Source organism: Anticarsia gemmatalis, chromosome 18, assembly GCF_050436995.1.
Source record: "Anticarsia gemmatalis isolate Benzon Research Colony breed Stoneville strain chromosome 18, ilAntGemm2 primary, whole genome shotgun sequence".
Lineage (NCBI taxonomy): Eukaryota > Metazoa > Arthropoda > Insecta > Lepidoptera > Erebidae > Anticarsia > Anticarsia gemmatalis.
In genome coordinates, this window is record NC_134762.1 from 6,074,300 (window position 1) to 6,095,542 (window position 21,243).

Here is a 21,243-nt window from a genome sequence, read left to right on the forward strand (position 1 = left end):
ACAAGATCTGCGCTAAACAATTTATCGGTTTATTTGCGTAGCGAGTTTCGTTCGAGCGACGTGATTCCTTCGTAACTTTGTCATGTTATTTGCTAAATGTCACGGGTTAGTATTGCCTGTACACGTGGTCTGAAGTGTGTATTTACGACGCGATTTCTGTATATTTATTGGAGGAAGTAGAATTTTCAGTCTTACTTTATAAGGTTAGATCTTTCTTACATAGTTGATAAAGTCCATAGACTTTTGACGTAAGTTAATGATCATTATCTTGATACAAATAATCGAGTATGGCTATTAACGGTTCCTTCCAAATTGGAAGACGAAAGACGATTACAACTAAGCCGTCACCCATCTAGGAATACCTGTAGCTAATGTTGCCTTAACTTACTGGTTGTTTAACAATGAGATTAGTTTACTTAGGCTATGAGCATTGCTGCTTATATGTTAGAATTCAGATAAATATAATGTCACCTAGAAGCAAAAGCAAGAAAGCAATAAAAAATGCACTTTTCCTAGTACTCATGGGGATATTCCCGTTATAGGAATATAAAAATAAGCACCGAAAGATAAAACAATATTTTTATTTTTTCTACTTCTGATATCGACGATATTTAAATACTCCGTTTATTATTATGAAATAATACTTAGGTACTGTTGAAATATTCCCCGCCTACGACCTCCGTAGGTGTCTCACGTTGGAAAATCTATGTTTCAATGTTGTTATTCTAACCTTTAAATAATTTCATGTAAGGCAATTTTTAAACAATATTTTAAGAAGAGAATTGTATTTTTTTAAGTTACCATTCAACACCCACACGAGATTTTTTTTCAGTTTTATTTGATCTACGATTCAACGAACCTTTCCAGGCACGGATACAGCCAGCACATGTTGCTTCGACCTTATCAAATACTATTCATAACCTGATTCGTCAAAATATACCAATCAGTGAATGCAGTTGCATTTGATTCTAGAGATGTTTAAAGCGGTTTTTTATAGTTCAAGTTCTGAACTGTACGTGACATTGCCTCCAGCATCCAATAGTATCAAAGAATGCTATGTTGATTGTGTGTTAATGCTGTTATTTGTTATCCAGGTTGCGGCAACGGCAAGTACCTGAGCGTGAATCCGTCCGTGTACACAGTGGGAGGCGACCGCTGCACGAGGCTCACGGCGCAAGCCAGGCATCATAACAATGAGGTTAGTCCAGTTATAGTTAATTACAAATAGTATAGTTAATTAAAAAAATACATTTAACATTTTGTCTTCCCTTGTGTGAATAGAACATGCCGAAACATGAGCTGCCGTTCAACTGGGTGTAAAGTATTATTTCGTGTTCATAGGTCCTTTTTTTTCGGTCTGAATGAAACTGTGGACGCTACAGTCAGCTCAAACTCATTACTAAAACATATCATTATAATGTCAATGAATTATTTACACGCAAAAATATTATGATAAATTACTTATCAGGATGTTTTTATGACATCTCAGAGATTCAATTTGTTTAAGCATTAGATCAGTTTCCTAGAACCCTGTATAGTACCTACTACAAATAAATGGTAAAAGAAACCCCCAATTTACATTGTATTTTTGCATACTTTTAAAGCAGGTGGTCGTATGCGACAACCTGTGCCTTCCGTTCCGCGATGAGTCGTTCGACGCGGTGCTGTCGATCGCCGTGGTCCACCACTTCGCGACGGTGGAGCGCCGCGCCATGGCCCTGCGAGAACTCGCCAGGGTCACCAGGATCGGCGGCAGACTACTCCTCACTGTGTGGGCCATGGAACATGAGGGACGGAACTTTCATTCACAAGTAAGTACTCAGTATTTTGTTCCTTACCTTTTCGTTGAAGATTCTCCCGAGATTTAGTTTCAGTATTAAATAAGTAGTTTAGGAATGTTTCTTTCTGTACGAAAATCAGCTCCTCAAAAAAGTTTCATATCATTCTATCAAATGTTTAAACATAAAAAAATAACTGTGACTGTGTATTTCAGGATGTATTGATACCCTGGCACCGACCTGCAACGTTATGTCCACCAACACCGGCTCCTAGGTTCCTTTCTGTCGATCATGACCAGTAAGTATCACAATATTTAACAGTCGAATATGAACAGCTCACGCCACTTTGTATTATACGATGCTAAAAACGGGCTTCTTATTTTCAGTAATCCTGAACATTGGAAAAGTCGGGACGGCTCCCCAGGATCCTCATCCCTATCCTCGCCTAACGAAACCTGTTACTCATTCGTGAGGAGAGCGCTACAACGATTGGCCGGCCGAAGATCCTTCCTCCCTTCATGGAGCATCGGGGCTAGAGTCCCTCAAAGACCATGTATACGGCCTGAACCACCGGCAGCAGATCTACCTATCGAATTAAGACGCCTGGACGAAGCTCTACCACCCAGATTAATAACGCAAGCTTCAGACGCATCAACCATAAAGTCAAGAAGTTTGACTGATATTGCAGACGTGGAACGTCGCGCTCTTGTCCGATCACGATCCAGCCTACCTAGTCTAGGCGGTGAGGAAAATGAGCCACCGCCTGTAGAAACACCAGCCCCTGAAGTAGTCGAACCTCGAAAGAAACCTCGACTTGTAAAACAAAAGAAATCCATAAATGAGGATGACGCTGAAGAAGATCTCGATAAACCGACTGACATGAAAATTCTAGTAGAGGAAATGCCTAATTTCAAAATCCATACCCATAGCAGTAGGTTACACTCTAAAAAACCCGGAGTTTTTAAGCAAACGTCACTAAACGAGGAATTGATGTCCGTTGAACGATTAAGGGAAAAGGAACGGTTGAGGAAAAATATACAGAAACAAGCATCATTAAATGAGGAATACCTATATCGCAGACCGGGAGCTTTAGATTCTCTTCGGGATTCAATATTCTCGACATCGGCAACTACTGCTAAGAAATTCCAATCATTGAAAAACGGCCTCACTAGTAAGTTCAAAACCTCTACAACGAATATAGACAAAGTAACCGTGTTCGTGAGAATGCTCCAAGGCTGGAAAAGTCACGGGCCGGTGCCAGAAGTTCCTACACCGAGCGACAATAATACTGGAAGTGAGAAAAGTTACCCTGAGAGACGACATTCCAAAGAAGACGGATCTGATTCCTCTAAAGACAGTAGTCTACAAAGTGACACAAGTGTTGATTCTGAAGACAGTTTTGCATCTGTGATATACGTTCCGAAAGCTGATGGTTCAGGAGACCCTCTATCGCCCACACCTTTATCACCAGGTCCAACTTCACCGAGGTTAAAAGTGTCATCTGTACCAACTTCGCCCAGGATGAAAAGTTCACCAGGATTACCATCTCCGAGAATCAAGCAAGCATTTCCCCTAATTCGCCCACCATCTTCGCCAAACGCCGTAACAACTCCTGGCTCTGTAAATAAAATACTTGTAGCACAATACAGTTTGAAGAACTACTCGACGACTACCTCTGTAGCCGCAGTTCCATTGAAACCTCAGTCAAAAAGTCAACCGAATTCTCCGCCTAAATCAGAATCAGATGACACCATTACTAAGCCCGAACCTCTACCGATTATAAATAAGAACGTTTCAATTGAGGTTTTTGAAGAAGTTGATCCAATACCGCCCATCAAGGAAGAAGAAGAGACTCCTACAGAAGTAACGAAGGAATTGCTTGCAGAAATAAACAAAGATATCGAAGAAATACATAAACTAACGGCAGAAACGAACCAGTTGAAACCTCGTGTTATACTGCAAGATGTGAAGCCGTATCCTAAAATCACATTGCAAACTGTCGCAGAACTACCAGAAATTCCCCAATTCAAACCTAAAGAACCTGTCAAACCGCAAACCGATACCCTGGACTCTCGAAGTGCTGACCGAAAACGCAAAGAAAGGATACGTCAAATCAAAGAGATGCTGAACAAAGGTATTCCTAATGTTGGAAGACGACCACCTTTCCCTATAGTTAGAGGTACAAGGAATACGGAGCCGATTGCTAAGAGTAAGCCCACACTGATGTCTTTGGAACTGTTCAACCCAGCCACAGATGATATGGACAGTGATTCTAGTGGAGTGTCTTCGCCAGACTCAGTAGATAGCGTTATTAGCGTTGTTCCAGAAGAACTACGAAAAACTGCTATTGAGAAAGGTTTGTGTAACTGATTGTGAGAATTAAAATATCTTTATAATGTCTGTGAAAATAATTTATTAAAAGTATTTTCATTTGTTACAGATTCATCTAACTCCTCTGCATCTGATTCAAAGAAAGAAGAACCAGCTTCGGATAAAATTCCTTTGATATCTTCAGGTCCGCAGAGTCTACTCGAGGCCGCAGCCGAAGTGGCTCATTCTTTGGACGAAACTTGTGAAACCGTCATCCAAAGTAGCCCTCGATCGAAGCGAAGACACCTGGAAAAATTGGAAAGTGCTGAAGCCATGGCGATCGTACAGGGAACGTCTAGTAGTAGCAGTAGCAGCAACTGGAGCCTCAATAAACTATCACCGGGAGACTTGCGCATATTAGAAGACCGATCGAGATCTCAGTCTCATACAAGCTCCAGTGGAAGTTCTTCAAGCTTAGAACGCCTTTCTCCGGGAAGGCGATCCAAAGACCGTTCTCCTAAACTAGGTAGCACCAGTAACTCTACGTGGAGTCTTAACAGGCTCTCCCCTAATAGACCCGAGGGACGATCGCTCGACGAAAATCTAAGCAAGAGTCACAGGAGCCCTACAAGGTTACCATACGATTCCATTTCAATATCCAGCACGGATTCAGAAAAATCTATTTCAAAATCTGAAAGCTTTAATAGGATACAAAACGAACCTCTTATAACGTGTAAATCGGACATGATTCCAACGGAAGAAGAATGGCCCGAACAAGATCGTCATCAACATTTGACAGAATTTGCTGAGAAACTAAGCGAAAAGTTACTTCAAGAGATCGATCAATACTCAAAGAGGATAAACGAAGATGACTTTGACTTACCCAGCAGTAGTAGCAGCGAAAAGAGCATATCCCTGCGATTAAAACGAGAGGAAGAGGACAGGAATACACAGAAAATATTAGATGAACTATCTGATAGCTTACAACATCTGGAAGACCCATATATTCATAAAATTAGCACAGAAATGCAGGGCCTTAATAAATTAAGTGCGGAACTCCAAGAAAGGCATAAATACATCGCGTCTATGAATGATGTTCATGAGACCGATATGAGTAAACTGTTCCCCAAATGCCTCTCTAAAACAAAGAGCAAGAAACGATCGAAAGATGTAGATCCGATCATAAATAAATATAGGGAATTAAAGAAATCAATGAAAGTTACCAGTGAAGAGGACATATACCTCAACAATTGTGCCAACATCCAATACACTGCTAAACCAATCGTAACCGAAACAAAATTACCAGAGGTAGAAACTAAAAATCCAGACGATGATAGTGCAATTTCATCGAGTAACGGAAATCCTGAAATCACTATTGATTCCGGTGCTTATGATACTAGTCAGTCGCTAGAAACCGGATACTCTTTAGAGTCCGAGATTAGTGTAGATTCTTTATGCACGAGTACTGATAAAAGATCCTCACTAAAAGTCGGACAATCGACGGATTCTAGCGACTTGGACAAAATGGAAATAAGCCCTGAATCAGTAACGTCTCGTTCTAGCACCAGCACAGCTCCATTAAAATCTGGTTTCTCGATAGAATCTAGCGACACGTCAGCAGGTAGCGACTGGAGCCGACGCGATAAGACCGGGAGCACGGCATCGCTCGGCTGCGCCAGTCTAGCCTCGCTGCCATCGTGTAGCGAATCCTCCAAAGACAGGAAGTTATTGGAAACTCGATCGTCTTCGGAGGACACCGCCCCAGCACCGCCAGCGCCGGTGATGCGAGCGTTGCCTCACGCGCCACTGTTGCCTTCACTGAGCGACGGCTCGGACAGCTTGCCCTCGGAGGGAGGCGCGGTCACGTACCACCGGTACTACCACGTCTTCAAGCGAGGGGAACTCGATCAACTGATCGAGAAATACGTAGAGAGTCTGCACGTCGTGTCCTCGTACTACGACCAGGCTAGTTGGTGCGTTATAGCAGAAAAAGTTCAAGTGTGGACCATATAATGGACTCATAGTGTACTCACTCTGTCTAATGGCTGATACAAGGTTTCGTTGCTGGCATATTTAGGGGCTGATGATAATTACTATTCTGATTCAATCATATTATATAATCTTATGAAATAGTGAAGATTATGAACGTTAACTATTGAACTTATGACACTAAATAAGTGCAGTGTTTACATCCAAGTGACCTTCCTAACGAACTCGTAAGTGAGTGTTAAGGACATTTTCGTGAAAACGGATCTTATAAGTGGTGTTAACCCTACGCGAAATTGCCAAAAGCAAAGCTTTTGTTTTTTAATAATGTATTCTAGTCACTCTATAAAGGTTTACTAGTTGTTATCTCTAATATAATCTTAACAATTTTGTTGCCCATCGCGGAAAGCAGCATGTACCGGGCTGGTGGATGTTTGATCTAGCTCGATGTGTTTACATAACTCTTGTGTCTGTTGGACATTTACAGCTGTTCAAACATGTACAAGCGTCGTCACACCTGTACTCTGCACAACGGGCATTAGTATTCGATGCGATAATAGAATTCGCATAAAATGAAAACTAAGAGCTTTAAATAGTGAAAATTAAATATAATATATTATATACTTCAGTGGCTCAATATTATATAAGCTATTCATAGCTTATTTACTCTACAGTTCATGTATACCTACAGAAAGTTATACTGTTATTCTCACATACTTATAGGTGTAATAAATAACGCCATATTCCAAGACCAAAATAATTAGGTGCAATCAAAATAGTCACTGATTAATTATAATCGTTCTATGACAATAACAGGACAGTAGAATTGAGGTCATACAATTTTATTTCTCAGTTACCGAATACGCCACACATACATTTTAATTAGAGCTAATATTTCGGTTTTGGTATATGGTATAAATTTTTATTTGTAATCTTATAATCTGGTTATAAAGTACCTAATTTGTTTGCAGTATTAATATAATAACTGGCCTGTCATACAATTGTATAGATCTATGTATGGGTCCAGGTTACTTTCGCCACGGAATATCGCTGCGTTATAAATAAAATTCATACTAAATTCGGACCATTTAGTGAAATTAGAGGTTTTAGTCGTGGTAGTGGCATAATGAGAATCCCCTTGCCTACTTGTATAATACTTGAGAGTACAAATACATGCATAAACTAATTTGTTCAATACTCAGAACGTACTGTAAGTGTACTTGTTAAAGTCTACGCCTTACGACGGTATTCACAACTTTGTATCTTTCGTGAATTCTCAATGTTTTATTTCGAAAATTGTTGCGTATTTAGCGTACGTTAGTTGCCGGCGAAACCATAGCTTTCTCTGCAGTCTATTCTTACTGTAACCAATGGTAAAACTGTTGCCTAACTAACTAACTAAATAAAATGTTAAAGTTAATGAAACACCTGATACAAAGTTGAATATGACTTGTGAGTAAAGAATCTATAACATGAAAAAGTAAATCAACTCGTACTTGTAGCTCTACTTCTATATCGCCTAAAACACGCCATCAGTCGTGTTAAACAAAAAAGTATTTATCAACCATCTAACGTATGCTAAGTATGCATAATGTTGGTATACAGTATAAATAGTCTTATTTCTAGTAAAACTTAGTTTAACGAAATCGTAGCGAAGTTCTTTTATATCCCAAACTTAATTCCTTTAATTAAATAATCATAATAACATTATTATTATAAGTGAAAATAACGAATTTTAAATTTCATTTTTATCGACGTATTAGTTAATAAGTATTTACATAGATAAGTTAATCAAATACATAATTATATGCCGCGCAGTTACAGGTACCCATTCATCATTATATAACAAGAATATAAGCGATCCTCTGTTTTATATACCTACGTTATTAGAATTTGCTTATAAAATAGGCATGTGACTGCAAAATGAGCTCTAAGAGAAGTGCCGACATTTAAAAAAAACTGTTAATACATCCCTACAGAGCGTTTCAAAATTTTAAATACGAACTCATTTTACAGTCAGTTGTCAAGGGAATGGTCTGCAACAGCCACGGAACCAAAAAGTTCCTTTACATCTGTACAAAACGATGAATTATAAAAACAAAAGTTACGGCAACTTACATTGCTTAAACGGTAATATTAAAGTTGGGAAAGTATTCGGTATTGTATTGTAAATAATCGCTATAAGTATATAAAGCTATTAGACATTAATTATGTTATCAAAAAATCAGTGAGATTAAAATTAATATTATAGTTATACATAGTAAGTATAAAAAACAATGAACACGGCTGAGTATTTAATATTTTCTATAATAAAATGAATCTCAAACAATTGTTTAGGGAAAATATTAAATGTACAGGAGATGCGTAGTTCTCGCATTGTCAATAGAGATGTACGCAATTAGTTAATACTACTGAACCGTAGCGGTTAGGAGATGATATACCTATATATAAATGCACAACCGTTACTGTATTAATTTAATATCTGTATGTAAGTCTTCATTCTAAGTCAGTGACTGTCGAAATTGTGAGTGGCACTTACAGTTTAGTGAACTGGAAACTATGTTCCAGATTATGTACAAATACTGAGATAACATCTGGAAGGACCAACGCCTAAGCTTCTTATAACGAAGTCTTCTCGTCTGCAAACATATTGTATTACTCTTTCAGTGAATAATATACTTCAGCGTAAAGTCGAGTACCGGTTTACCAAATTGCAATTGTCACTATACAAAACATAAAGCACATTCCATCTAATGTATTCGAATATAACATTTTCTATTACGTAAATTAAATAATTTGGAAAGTTTAAGTCTGTCCAATGGACATAAAAATTGATTTTATTGAAAGTTGTGAAGTTTTTGAAGCATATCAGTGCTGTTTAAGTGTATAAGAAATGTATAAGTTTTTCCTATTTTTGTATATTGAATTGCTTGATAAAATTTATTTTATGAATAATGCAGGGTGTCGCTGTCACAAAGTCGGGATATCTATATTATTTAATGCAGTTGCACGTAGAAAGAATATAATAGAATATTATGTAGGAACTTTATTCTCCATGTGACCAAAACTGACACCGAATAAATATATACAAATTATTATTTACAATAACAACAAACAACTTCTTAGTTACCTCGTTTATTTTCCAAGCAGCTGGTTCAAATAAATCCGCATGGTTGCGTAAATATAATAATTAAGTGTATGTACTGTTTCATTTCCATTCCGAATTCTAATATCTTGTGTACATATTCATATAAAATGTATTTCATATTGGCTTAATCTGTGATATATAATAGAAAAAAAATTGGCACAAACCCGCGTTATTTTAAAAATTCTTTACAAATCGATGAGACGTACACGTAATTATTAAGGAGAAATATTTTGCAGTTTTTGAACTTTCATTTTGCCGTTGTATGTGATATTAATTTTATGACCGCTTGATATTCCGTAGAAGAAGAAATCTATTTATCTGATTTGAGGCGAGATGAAAAAAATATTTATTATACAAAATAAAATAAACAACGCATATGTTAAGTAAATATTCAAAGTATATGGATAGCACATAGAACAGTTATGTGGTTTATAGATTATTTTCTATCATAACCTCGCTATACTACGCTGCACTCGTAAAATATCAATAGTATAATGCTCATGCCGATTCCATCATATCAATATGTACTGACAACTGTTGGAGCATCGAAACAAGCGAACTGCGCCTTTACTTGTACTTTACTATCTATGAGTTTCCCTCTGACCTTTGCGAGGTATAATGTGAATAAAAATACTAAAAACTAATGTTATATCAGCCCATATCAAACACGATCTGCTTTATTTCATGTTGAGGGCTCAAAGCATAAAATAAAGAAGGCGTGTAAGGATTTCCCTTCTTTCAGTGTTCCAACGTTATAATAAAATAGGTAGCCAGTTTAGTCCAAGTTTTAATACGAGTCATTGAATACTGTTCACCCAGTGTTACGATAACAGATTGTAATATTAAATGTAACGAGAAATACAGTAATACATTGTAAGCTTATGTCGTACTGTACCTATACATTGTACTAGGTGACAACCTTCACAATAAAATGAAGACTTCAATAAATATATTGTTTTATTCTCATACTTTTAACTCCCATTATTTAAGATTTTTATAAGCCTATATTTTAATGAAGGGCTAGTAGTCAAATGTAAAGGCTAGCTTTTGTTTGTATTTCACACGAATTAGCCCTTTCACGGCCAATTCTAGGGCATTGGGTGGTCATTACAAAACTAACAAATATTAACATAAAATAAAAAAAGGAATTGAAAAGGACGACTTATGAAGTGGTTCGATGTTTTTCTAAAGTTTTTGGCACGGTTTCAAAAGAAAGACATTCATTAAATTACAGTTAATTTATTTTGTTACACATAAATACAAAAGTTTACATACTTGTATATCTGATCTATTTTACAAGTTACTTATAAAGTTAAAACTCAAAGTATGATATAGTTAAACGTAAACGCTTTAGTACATAATTAAGCTGCATGTTTAAAGAAACTGAATTTCTTACAACAAATAGTAATATGAGAAAGGTAATTTTACTAGATACATAGAGAGGTTCGTACATGTCTAATTAAAACACTACAGTCATCTTGGGTAACTTTGAATCATTTGGGTAACATTGAACGTGGGAATTCGAACTAGTTTCGATTATTTTTTCATACGAAACCAACACAATTGATAAAAGTTTGCAAAACTAAAATGAATCTTTATCAATTGTGTCGGTTTAATATGAAAAATTAATCGAAACTAGTTAATATTCCCACTGTCAATGTTACCCAAATGATTCAAAGTTACCCAAATTGACTGTAAGAAATAAATACAATTTTCTTTATATAATGTTTTATGTGTGGTATTTCATTTAGTGCTCTGTACAATGTTACATGCAAAATAAACTCAACATGACTTTTTACAAGATTCTGTAAATACGTTTTTCAATACTATTAAAAAAGTAATGAATTTGTCTATTGAAATTTCTTGAGTACCCAAATACTAGACACTATACAACAACTATTGCACGGGTCTGTGTTTATTCATCTGCAAGTGAATATATTTTTAAGTTCATATACATTCAACTTGGGTAACATTGAACGTGGGAATTCGAACTAGTTTCGATTATTTTTTCATATGAAACCAACACAATTGATAAAAGTATGAAAAAAACCTTAATCAATTTTGTTGGTTTAATATGAAAAATTAATCGAAACTAGTACATATTCCCACTGTCAATGTTACTCAAATGATTCAAACTTACCCAAATTGACCTTAAGCAGACCTCTTATTTACTTAATACATACACACGTAATGTTAAAAATCATATACTTTACCTAAATAAATATTTATATTTAAATGACTTACATTTTAGGATTGAGTAGTAAGTTCAAAACGCAAGACTTATTTTTTAAAAGTAGTTAGGCAGTTATTCCTTTCTTCCTTTTATCCTAGAAACACATGTCGAACACTGCATACATACATACAAAACTTATAAACAACTATTGCGCAATCTAAATCAACGCCATCGCAACGGGTAAACTTTTAAACGTTAATATCGTACAGTTGTAATAAGTTAGATTACGACCGGAAAGGAGAAAGTGGTTCTTGCCAATTCAATTCATTTTTTACAATCATCTAAAAATGCCGTAGAATGTCTGAGAATAAGTTCACATTACTCCCGTTTCGATGGTCTTAATTTAGTTTTAATTGGCCGCCGAATCCGAATAATCCGGTAAACATACGTCAATCCAGAAACCGATAGAAAATATAATAGAAATGTTGTAACAATATAAATATTATTTTAATGACCGCTTCACAAAACAAAGTAGTAGTTCTTAATCACTGTGTGACTAAATTAATGTTTTTAAACTCTCGCGACTAGTACACATAATATTATAATGCAACGGGTCTTATACGCGATTGAAAATGTGATCACAATGTACACTAAGTGAAATACAAGTGAGGGTAGGCGTCGAAACTCGCGCCGCAAGAAGACGACGCTTAGCAGCCACATCAGTCAGCTCGTGACCACGGTCGTTGTAATGCGATCGAAACGTCGGGCAGCAAATAAGGTATCCTAACCTTTAAATTTTCAATCGCGTATAAGACCCGTTGTATTATAATATTATGTGTGACTAAAGTCTTAATATATCCAACTATCCTTGTTTACAACTCCATGTTATGATCTATCGGTAACTATTATAAACGATGGTACCTGTTAAACGAAGTAAGCGGCTAGTTGCGCCATCTTGTCCTTAGGTTGTTTGTTACGATGCGTGTTCTTGCGAGCACGTCCGCCGCGACCGCGAGCTGCCGGTGTACGAGATGCTACTGCGCGGTGTTTCTCCACCTGACAAGTTAAATTATGGTTAAACTATGCATTATGTATCAATACGATTTGTTACATTTGTAGCTTGTTATGGAAAATCCAGTGACACGACCGTGCACGTGCGTATACGTATGTGCATAGATTAGATCCTCATTAGAAATTGTTCTCGTCATGAGCTTGTGTGACTTGAGACTTAATTCCAAATCGTAAAAAAAATAAGTAATTTGACCTTAATTGTCACCGATGTAAAAGTAACTTTGAACAAGAAGTTACGTAACATAATCAATATGTGAAGTAATACTAACCAGCGCACTGAAGGTAGGCTCGCAATATAGACAGGCTGTCATCTCGGTAATGGCTGCGGGCAAGCGAGTACGTTCAGCGCGGTACTCCACCGTCACCTGCAACATACATTGCGGAGTTATTACACTATAATTAGAGGCTAATCGTAGTTAAACTTGTAATGTAAACGAAACATATCATACCTGTTGTGCGCCGCATAACGAACAAGCTGTCTCACACACAGATACGCGAGTCGCGTCCTCGAATATGTTTATTATTACGTCACATCTGAAATACAACGATTAATTTAACTCATATGATTTACAGGATACAAAGTATTATAAGACGAAGTACATATATAAAAAAATGCTCTAAAAATCACGATACTAACAAACCCATGAGTGGAACGGATGGTGTCAAATTTAATAAGCAACAAAAAATTAACCATAGCCTAAACCAATGAACGTATTGACTATCCAAAGATTACAAAAATTACCAAGGGAAAAAAAGGAATATGGACGTAAGATCTGTATTTAACAAGGTACATACATAACAAATAAAGCCAATTTTAGACTATACCTGTTACAAGCCAGTTTCCACTTAGGTGCGGAGGGATCTAACACGAGTACTCCCGCCTCACACTCCACACAGCCCGACACGCCCGTCGAGTTCACGCCGTACGGACACGTTGGGTGCGTGCACGAGTTACAACCGAAACCTTTCTTCATGTCCCTGTAACAATATCAAATTACAGTTGGTTTGACTAGTAACGTAAAAGTTGCACTTGATCTATATTGATCAAGTGCTACTTTTTAATACTATCAATAGTTTTCAAGACAATATATTTTAGTTACTTATTATAACTATTAATTCTAATTTAACTTCTTATTTAGGGTCAATACATTTGTACTTAATTGATATAACAGATATTTTTATTGTAGTATTCATGGTAGCCGGTAGCCGAATATCCTTATTTAATTTCTCAACACAATCTTATTATGGTTTGTATTGTTACTTCTTTAAAGCACACCTTTTAACTCAGTTTTAAATCACAAATATTTACAGGCTAAATATAGCTACGAGTAAGCCATTATCTGTACTAATATTATAAAGCTGAAGAGTTTGTTTGTTTGCTTGTTTGAACGCGCTAATCTGAGGAACTACTGGTCTGATTTGAAAAATTCTTTCAGTGTTAGATAGCCTATTTATTGAGGAAGGCTATAGGCTATATATCATCACGCTACGACCAGCAGGAGCAGAATTTTTTTTTACAAAAAGCGGGGAAAATTTTTACCCATTCTCTCTTATGTGACGCAAGCGAAGTTGCGCGGGTCAGCTAGTCGCATATAAAATGAAAACATTTCATTATAATAAGAACCTCATAAAATTAAATACAAAAAGAATCCGTAGATTCTTGTTTTTACCTGAACGGCGGATGGTTGTAGCAGTAGGGGCAGAGCGGGAAGCTCTTGCCCTTGTTGCCGGAGGACCAGGACAGCAGCTCGAAGTCGTCGAGCGGACACTTGAGCTCGCGGTAGATGCGCACCGTGCCGTTCTGCGGCAGCGCGTACGTGTCGTCGCAGTGCGAGCAGTGCAGCCGGGCCGGCTTGGCCTGCACACAATCAAGCTTACTTTAGGTATGAATCCAACATGCAGCTGATAAAATAGCCTATACTAAGACCGTTACAAACGTGCGAACTACGTCATAATCATAAAAGTCATAGGAATGTGACAATGCGTAAGTGCGAGCGAGACTCAGATTAAATGATATGACTTAGTTCGCACATTAAATGGTCCAGGTATAGTTATTTAGTAATGACATGGCTATTTGTGATTTACGATCGCAGGCCGTAGCATTCCCAAAGGGTGGGCTAAATGACATACCAGACACATTTTTGGAATCAAAGTCTCAATATTGTCAAAGCTGGTATACTGATATTCACAACAAATTAAGAAGGTAATCTTTCTTAATTTGTTGTAAATAACGGTAAAGCAGCTTACTGTTTAAGGAAAACTCATCAATACTAATTTATTACATGCAATGAGGGACCTTGTCAAAAGGTACATCATAACATAGAATACACGCACGTTAACATTAAAATATAATTTCACATCGAAACTCACCTGAATATACCTCATATATCTTCTACACTTCCCACACCGTGACAGCGCTTTACCACTAGACTTCAACGACGAGAAGTTAACTTCGAACAGTTGATCCATAGCCTCTATAGAGCGCACGAAGTACTGGAACTTTCTACGGAATATCTCTGAAGTATGCGCTAAGACTGCGTGGAAGTCCGCCCGTCCTACCGCGATGAGATTCAGTTGCTCTTCCACCGCTGATCGCATTGTTGGTAGTACTAGTTCTGGGTCGATCTGTGATGCAAAATAAATATACATTGTTAAAATAAATAAATTTGTTTACTCGTTACAGTTTAAAGGTAGAATGATGTGGTTAACATAGCGTTAGATTTATCATATTTAGAATTAGCAATTAGCTTGGAATGTAAGCAAGGCTAGACTTTGTGAGTGTTTTCTTATTAATGCAGTTTTTATCTATACTAATATTATAAAGCTGAAGAGTTTGTTTGTTGGCTTGTTTGTTTGAACGCGCTAATCTCAGGAACTACTGGTCCGATTTGAAAAATTCTTTCAGTGTTAGATAGTCCATTTATCGAGGAAGGCTATAGGCTATATATCATCACGCTACGACCAATAGGAGCAGAGCAGCAGTAAAAAATGTTACAATAACGGGGAAAATTTTGACCCATTCTCTCTTAAGTGACGCAAGCGAAGTTGCGCGGGTCAGCTAGTATCTTATAAGGCAAGCAGGTTAAGTTATAAAACAGCGTCTGAGGGTTTGGTTGCTTTTACAAACCACCATGTAATAAAAGAAAAGCTATAGGTACAAAATAAACACCACATATGGTAGCTTTATGAATTTTAATTCGAAAGAGGTTTGTAAGCATACAACTCGTGTTTTTAAACCAAATACTTTCGTATTATATACCTGTTTTCAGTTCTAAGTTAAGCTTCAAGTTATAGCATTGTTTTTATAGTAAACTACATAAAACAGCCTTACCTTTTGATACCCATGCACAAGTACAATGCCCAAATTAGTGGGTACAAGTCGTCGCCCACTGCCGACGGTGACGTAGTTCCTCTGACAAATGTTGTTGATGTGCACCGGGATTGATGCGTCGGTACCTATACCGTGCTTCTCCATCAATGTAATCACCTGATGAAAACAAATTATTTTAGTTCATAACCTAAGGTAGACACATGAAGTATTGAAGTGTACTTATTGTTGTATTATTACAATGAGATACTGTCCTACTACATACTTATAAGAATTTCTCGTGTTATATTTACCAGTTAAAACCTAAAACAAGTTCCAATTTAATTCTATAAAAACGTAAAACTAAGTTACCACGTTATTACAAGTAATTTATAAATGAATGTTGGTTTCAGTATTCACAAAGTAATAATATTATATTTTGTATAAAATAAAACTGGCTGCTCACAGTTGGTACTAAAACCAAACATCTATACCATCGATATAATGTCAAGGTACTACTTACTTCAGATTCAGTGAGGTAGTCCGGTGGTGATGTCTGGCACTCCACAAGTCGGTGATCATGTGCCTTCAATACGTCCTCAACGTTTAAGACGGGCACGAACTCGTCCTTGCCAAATGCCTGTACAGAACACAACCAAAGATATGTTAAACAAAAGCTATGGTGAAGTAATAATAATGAAAAAAACTGTCTCAATCTTTTGCGTGTCAGCAAAAAAAGCTTTGATCTAATATCCCCTGATGTATCTGGAAGAACTATCTCCAACGTAAAAATACTTTGCAAAAATTTTGACGTCTTCTTATCTCCAGTTGAAGCAAACAGACATTCAATTATTTAGAATAAACTCTTTACATTAGATTAGAAATCTCAACAAAATAACATCATACCTGCCAATGCATAATCTCCGTGTACCCAGCATCGACGAGCGTGTTCCCTGTATAATAGAAGGTCTCTGATCCGATCTGGAAGGTGATGGTGGTGGACAAGTATTTGCAGTCGCGAGACAGTGTGGCGATGAAGTGACGCGTCACGTAGTCGTAGATACGCCACATGTCACCTTCTAGTTCTGACTCGGCTAGAAAAATAAAATGTTTGAACTTAACTTTGAACTTTTAAATACTTAATGAAGGTAAAGTAGACCAATGGGAGAGTCTTTGTTAGCGATGTTTGAACGCGCACGCAAAGAACACGATTCAAATAACTGTCTAGAATACCTGTATTGAGCAGAAAGATGCGACGATTCTTTACCATTTGCTACATCGTGTATGTCGCGTGTAAATAGAACAGGTAATTGAAACAATTGTCTGTGATCATAGTGTAACGGCTACGCAATTTATAATATGGAAGTAATATGATGTGGGAGTTTCTTCTTATGAGTGTCGTGAAAATCAAAAACTCAAAAATGATTAATATTTATGAGTAATCAATGATTTTCACTTTCAATATAGCGTCTTGGAATCCGATCACAATGATAGTCATTGGGCCGGCTAGTATTGACGCAACGACATTATCGAACTACAAACGAAAAACAATACTTACTATAAAATATATCAATAAAAACTACAAAAAAAAAAACAAACGAAATGAAGGCCCAGATATATGCGTTAGTCACCTTTTGTGGTAGCGAGAACCGCATGGTTATGCCGTAATCTTACGAATGGTTCGCACACCTCATAGACCTTTCTCACTGAAACATCCCGCTACCGACATTGGTAGCAGATATCACCCAGGGATCTTGATAGGACTTAAAAGTACTAAGTGGCAAACAAGTTACAAAACTTACTAGCAGGTCTCATAGGCGTGATGGGGGGATGGTCGCCGGCGTCATGTCCTTTCTTCGGCCGGTTGATACCATTAGAAATGATAGCGCGTACTTCCGCGCCCCATTTGTTTGAGTTCTGTTGTTGACGGAGTGTTCCCCTGAAATAAAGGATTATCTAAGTTTTCTACCAGTAAAATATCTTTGATACCGTAAAACGGGGTGAATAGAATTCGCGGGGTGAATAGAAAAAAAATCAGGAAAGTTTTCAAGCCCAATGTTTGAGTACTCCTCGTTTAAGAATTTTGTTCAAATTTGAAATGATTACACGTCGATATTACTTCTCTGCGGTGTCATAATTGTTTAAATGTTTAAATTGATATTTATACCCAAAAAATTGCTTCAAAGTCAACCGTCCTCGAATGCCTTAATGGTCCATACATTTTTTTCAAAACTTTGGATTTAAAGTGGAATTTCTTTTCTAATGAGTTGTTTGGAGTGTTTATCTCTTTAGGTGTATATTTATCTATAAAGATACAATATTGTTAACTGAAAAAACGTTTTAAAACACAATTTTTCCATTCACCCCTTTGGTCGTTTCGATTCACCCCTATCGCTGGGTGAATAGAAATTGACCATTTTTTTAATGAAATATCGTAAAACTATGCATATTTTTGGACAAATATGGTTTTAACTCTTTCTTCATGGCGCCGGACATGATATAAAACAACCTGACAATAAAAATAACAAGTTATTCGCTACAAATTTTTAGGACAAAGTTGAAAATTGTTTCTATTCACCCCGTTTTACGGTATAGCATTGAAATACCTAACACAAATTTACACTGCAACTTCGCTGAAAACATTACGATTAGTTGTCAATGCAACAGGCTAAGGCAAAAGTAATATTTACTTCACTTACATTAGATCGTAGTTCTCTGGATAGCTGGTTGTTTCTGTCCGAGGGTATGAAATATAACCCTGAGTATACAGACGTTCTGCAACCTGAGAAAAAACATTTTTGTTCACATTTTCTAGATAAACAAATGTTACGACTGGTGGGCACATCAACATTTAATTTTGTCCTTAACAGTCATCTCTGAGCCAAATAATTCTTTAAGTTGAAATTAAATTTTATGGATTACCTGCATAGCATGATGAGGTCCCATACCAAGACCAGCACTGGCAACTCTCATCAATTCAACCGTGTTTAGAGCGACGGGACGCGGCTTCACTTTTTCCTTAGCGTGAACATTCACCACACTGTAAAAGTTAAAATTTGTCTGTTGAATCTTTACTTAAATTAATTAGTGTCAGTATTGGGTCAAATAATTGTCATGGGAAACCAACAATTACGAGAATACTTATACAAAATTATGAACATGCTTCTTTTAAATAAAAATAAGTGTTATTTATCGTGATTGTCGTGAAAATCAATAGCTCACAGAACATAATAAGTTCTTTGAGCAAGTATTGATTTTCACTTTTAATCTAGCGTCTTGGAATCCGATCACATCGATAGTCGTCGTGGCCGGCTAGTATTGACGCAAAAACAGTTATAAGACGTAACTCCCAGTAGTAAGATGTTAAAAAGGATAAATGATTATGTTCCTTTGATAACAAGAAAAGATAATATTCTTCTTTTAGGCTGGTGATTGTGCATAGTAGACAGCAGCCAAACTATGATTTTTGCAATGCTGTGTTTATCCAGTGCATGATTTTGTCCTCTGAGTTGGTTGGTGGTGTTATTTTCTTTGCTTGTGTTCTTGAAGCAGTCATTAAAATACTAGTGACATGATTAAATCACACTTAAAATGCTATAACAGTACCAAATGTTAAAACTTACGTAGCTTCTTTTATCTCCTTGATACCAGCAAGGAACATATTAGCAATCTCTTTCTCAAAACATCTGACCCTCTTCCATTCTAGAGGCAGTTCTCTGCCTTCAGATGTGCTTGCAGTCACTCGTAACACCCAGAAAGTCTCTGGCTTGAACGTCTGGATCTCATCATGCCGTTGGACACAGAACCCAAGGGTGGGAGTCTGACATGGACCATATGATATTAGTGATGCATCAAGATCTCCATATCTGCCTAAAAAGAAAGACATATGAGTTCAATTAATGCATTTCTCCTCATTATTACTTCATGATTCAAGACTTATTTCACATAAATCATTTGGTAAAAATGTTATATTGACAATAATGTCTAGGATCTGTTAACATTGTAAAAAACCTTCTACTTCTTTTTATAAACTCAAAAGTAATTAATATAGATAATAGATCTAAATCTAGATCTAAATTCAAGACATTACATTATAATAAGCCTTGTGTCTTACTTACCTTGAAAATACTTAGTCTGGAACCGAGTAAAAGCACATCCAATGCGTAAATCAAGTTCTTGTCTAGCATCAACACTCCTAGACTCATTCTCGTTAGGTCTAACTAGATGCAACATAGCCGCTTTGATGTCTTTCTCAGTAATAGCTGAGAATTTAGCTCTGTAGGTGACTAGAGGTGAACAAACATCCCCTTTCATGTATGGCTGGACACAACTCATAACCTGAAAATCAATAGAAATATTTGATTTGAGGGTAGTTAAGCATGTTTGTTAAATATTAGCAGAAAAATGGACATAAGGCAGATTTTAATATCTGTTACAAAATTTAGAGACTATAAATTTAAAAGACTAAATAACTAAGATACCTCAGCAAAATAACCAATTTTGACCTTTTCTTGCATTTAAAAAATACTAGGAGCTTAATATCTCTCTCTCTTTCTTCTAAGCTATGAACACTATATGGTAGTGGGGTCAGCTTTCCTGATCTTTCTCTTCCGCTAAGAGCTTAACCTATAATAAATAATCTAGCAAACTTACCTCAAAGCAAATATTTTCTCCTTCTTTATCACAATCCAGCCACAAAATTAAATAGTCACAGCCTCTAGCTTCCTGGGCAAGAAACGCCGGTATTCTTAACCGCGGCATAGCTTCCTTCTTCTCCGTCGGACAACTGAACAACTCGACGGGGTCCACCTTGTCCCAGTTATTGTATTTACCGGTGAAATCCAGACTCATTACGTGACCACATACGGAAGTCATTTTATAATGAACAGGCTCATTTTTAAACGTCCCGTTCCATTCGTGCACCGAACAAGCCGAGTTAGACGCTGAAAACCATACAAATCCAACAAATATTTAATTTTATTCGTAAAATATTAATAATAATCGGTTCAATTCATGATTGGTTAGGCACAAACCTTTAGTGGTGGTACACTTGCCATTGCTAAGCAAATTGGCAAGATTTTGCGCTAACGACGGCTTTTCAGCCACCATCAATGCCGTCTTCATGATGTTAATATAAAATTAAAAGCTAATCATGAAAAAGAACACGATTTATCATAGAGGTTCAGAAAACAGAAACACCTAACCAAACCCACACGAATAACAATTTTGTTTTGACAAACGTATGATGCGATTGCCAGTCTTAATAATATTTAGTAAAATACTTTTTGACTTCTATTTACCTATCTTATTCATAAGTACTATTACATACTACCAATTATATAAACATTTTTTTATACGTTATTATACTTTTTTCTTAAACTAAGTAGCAGTATTATGGCACTTAAACACAATTTTTCATCAAAAACATTCAGCAATAGCAACATTACATTGTTATTGACCTTTCAGAAAA

At 36.6% G+C, this 21,243-nt stretch overlaps 2 protein-coding genes across 2 annotated transcripts in view; one reads left to right on the plus strand and one right to left on the minus strand.

The window, feature by feature from the left end:
* The window catches only part of fid (class I SAM-dependent methyltransferase fire dancer), a 31,880-nt gene extending 21,716 nt beyond the window's left edge, over positions 1-10,164 (plus strand). Inside the window, exons 4-8 of the mRNA XM_076126051.1 lie at positions 1,095-1,198; positions 1,605-1,811; positions 1,994-2,076; positions 2,165-4,134; positions 4,219-10,164. Coding sequence (XP_075982166.1) covers positions 1,095-1,198; positions 1,605-1,811; positions 1,994-2,076; positions 2,165-4,134; positions 4,219-6,101 — 4,247 coding nt within the window. The 3' untranslated portion in view covers positions 6,102-10,164. The remainder of the gene's footprint in view (positions 1-1,094; positions 1,199-1,604; positions 1,812-1,993; positions 2,077-2,164; positions 4,135-4,218) is intronic.
* A 281-nt stretch (positions 10,165-10,445) lies between these two features.
* Positions 10,446-21,003, minus strand: Top3beta (DNA topoisomerase 3-beta). Its single transcript, XM_076126049.1, has 16 exons — positions 20,807-21,003; positions 20,427-20,716; positions 19,892-20,111; positions 19,397-19,643; positions 18,696-18,813; positions 18,473-18,555; positions 17,576-17,712; positions 16,680-16,867; positions 16,297-16,413; positions 15,798-15,953; positions 14,837-15,091; positions 14,137-14,324; positions 13,292-13,444; positions 12,916-13,000; positions 12,736-12,831; positions 10,446-12,451 (listed from the first exon to the last, which is right to left on the minus strand). The coding sequence occupies exons 1-16, from the start codon at positions 20,895-20,897 to the stop codon at positions 12,320-12,322; spliced, it is 2,556 nt and encodes an 851-aa protein (XP_075982164.1). The 5' UTR covers positions 20,898-21,003; the 3' UTR covers positions 10,446-12,319.
* Between the last annotated feature and the right edge of the window lie 240 nt (positions 21,004-21,243).

Coding starts and splice junctions, on each gene's coding strand:
- Top3beta (XM_076126049.1), bottom strand. CDS start 20,897: ATGAAGACGGCATTGATGGTGGCTGAAAAGCCGTCGTTAGCGCAAAAT. Junction 16,414..16,679: donor CGGAGATTATGCATTGGCAG/GTATGATGTTAT, acceptor TGTTCTGTACAG/GCATTTGGCAAGGACGAGTT. Junction 12,832..12,915: donor CGTTATGCGGCGCACAACAG/GTATGATATGTT, acceptor TGTATGTTGCAG/GTGACGGTGGAGTACCGCGC.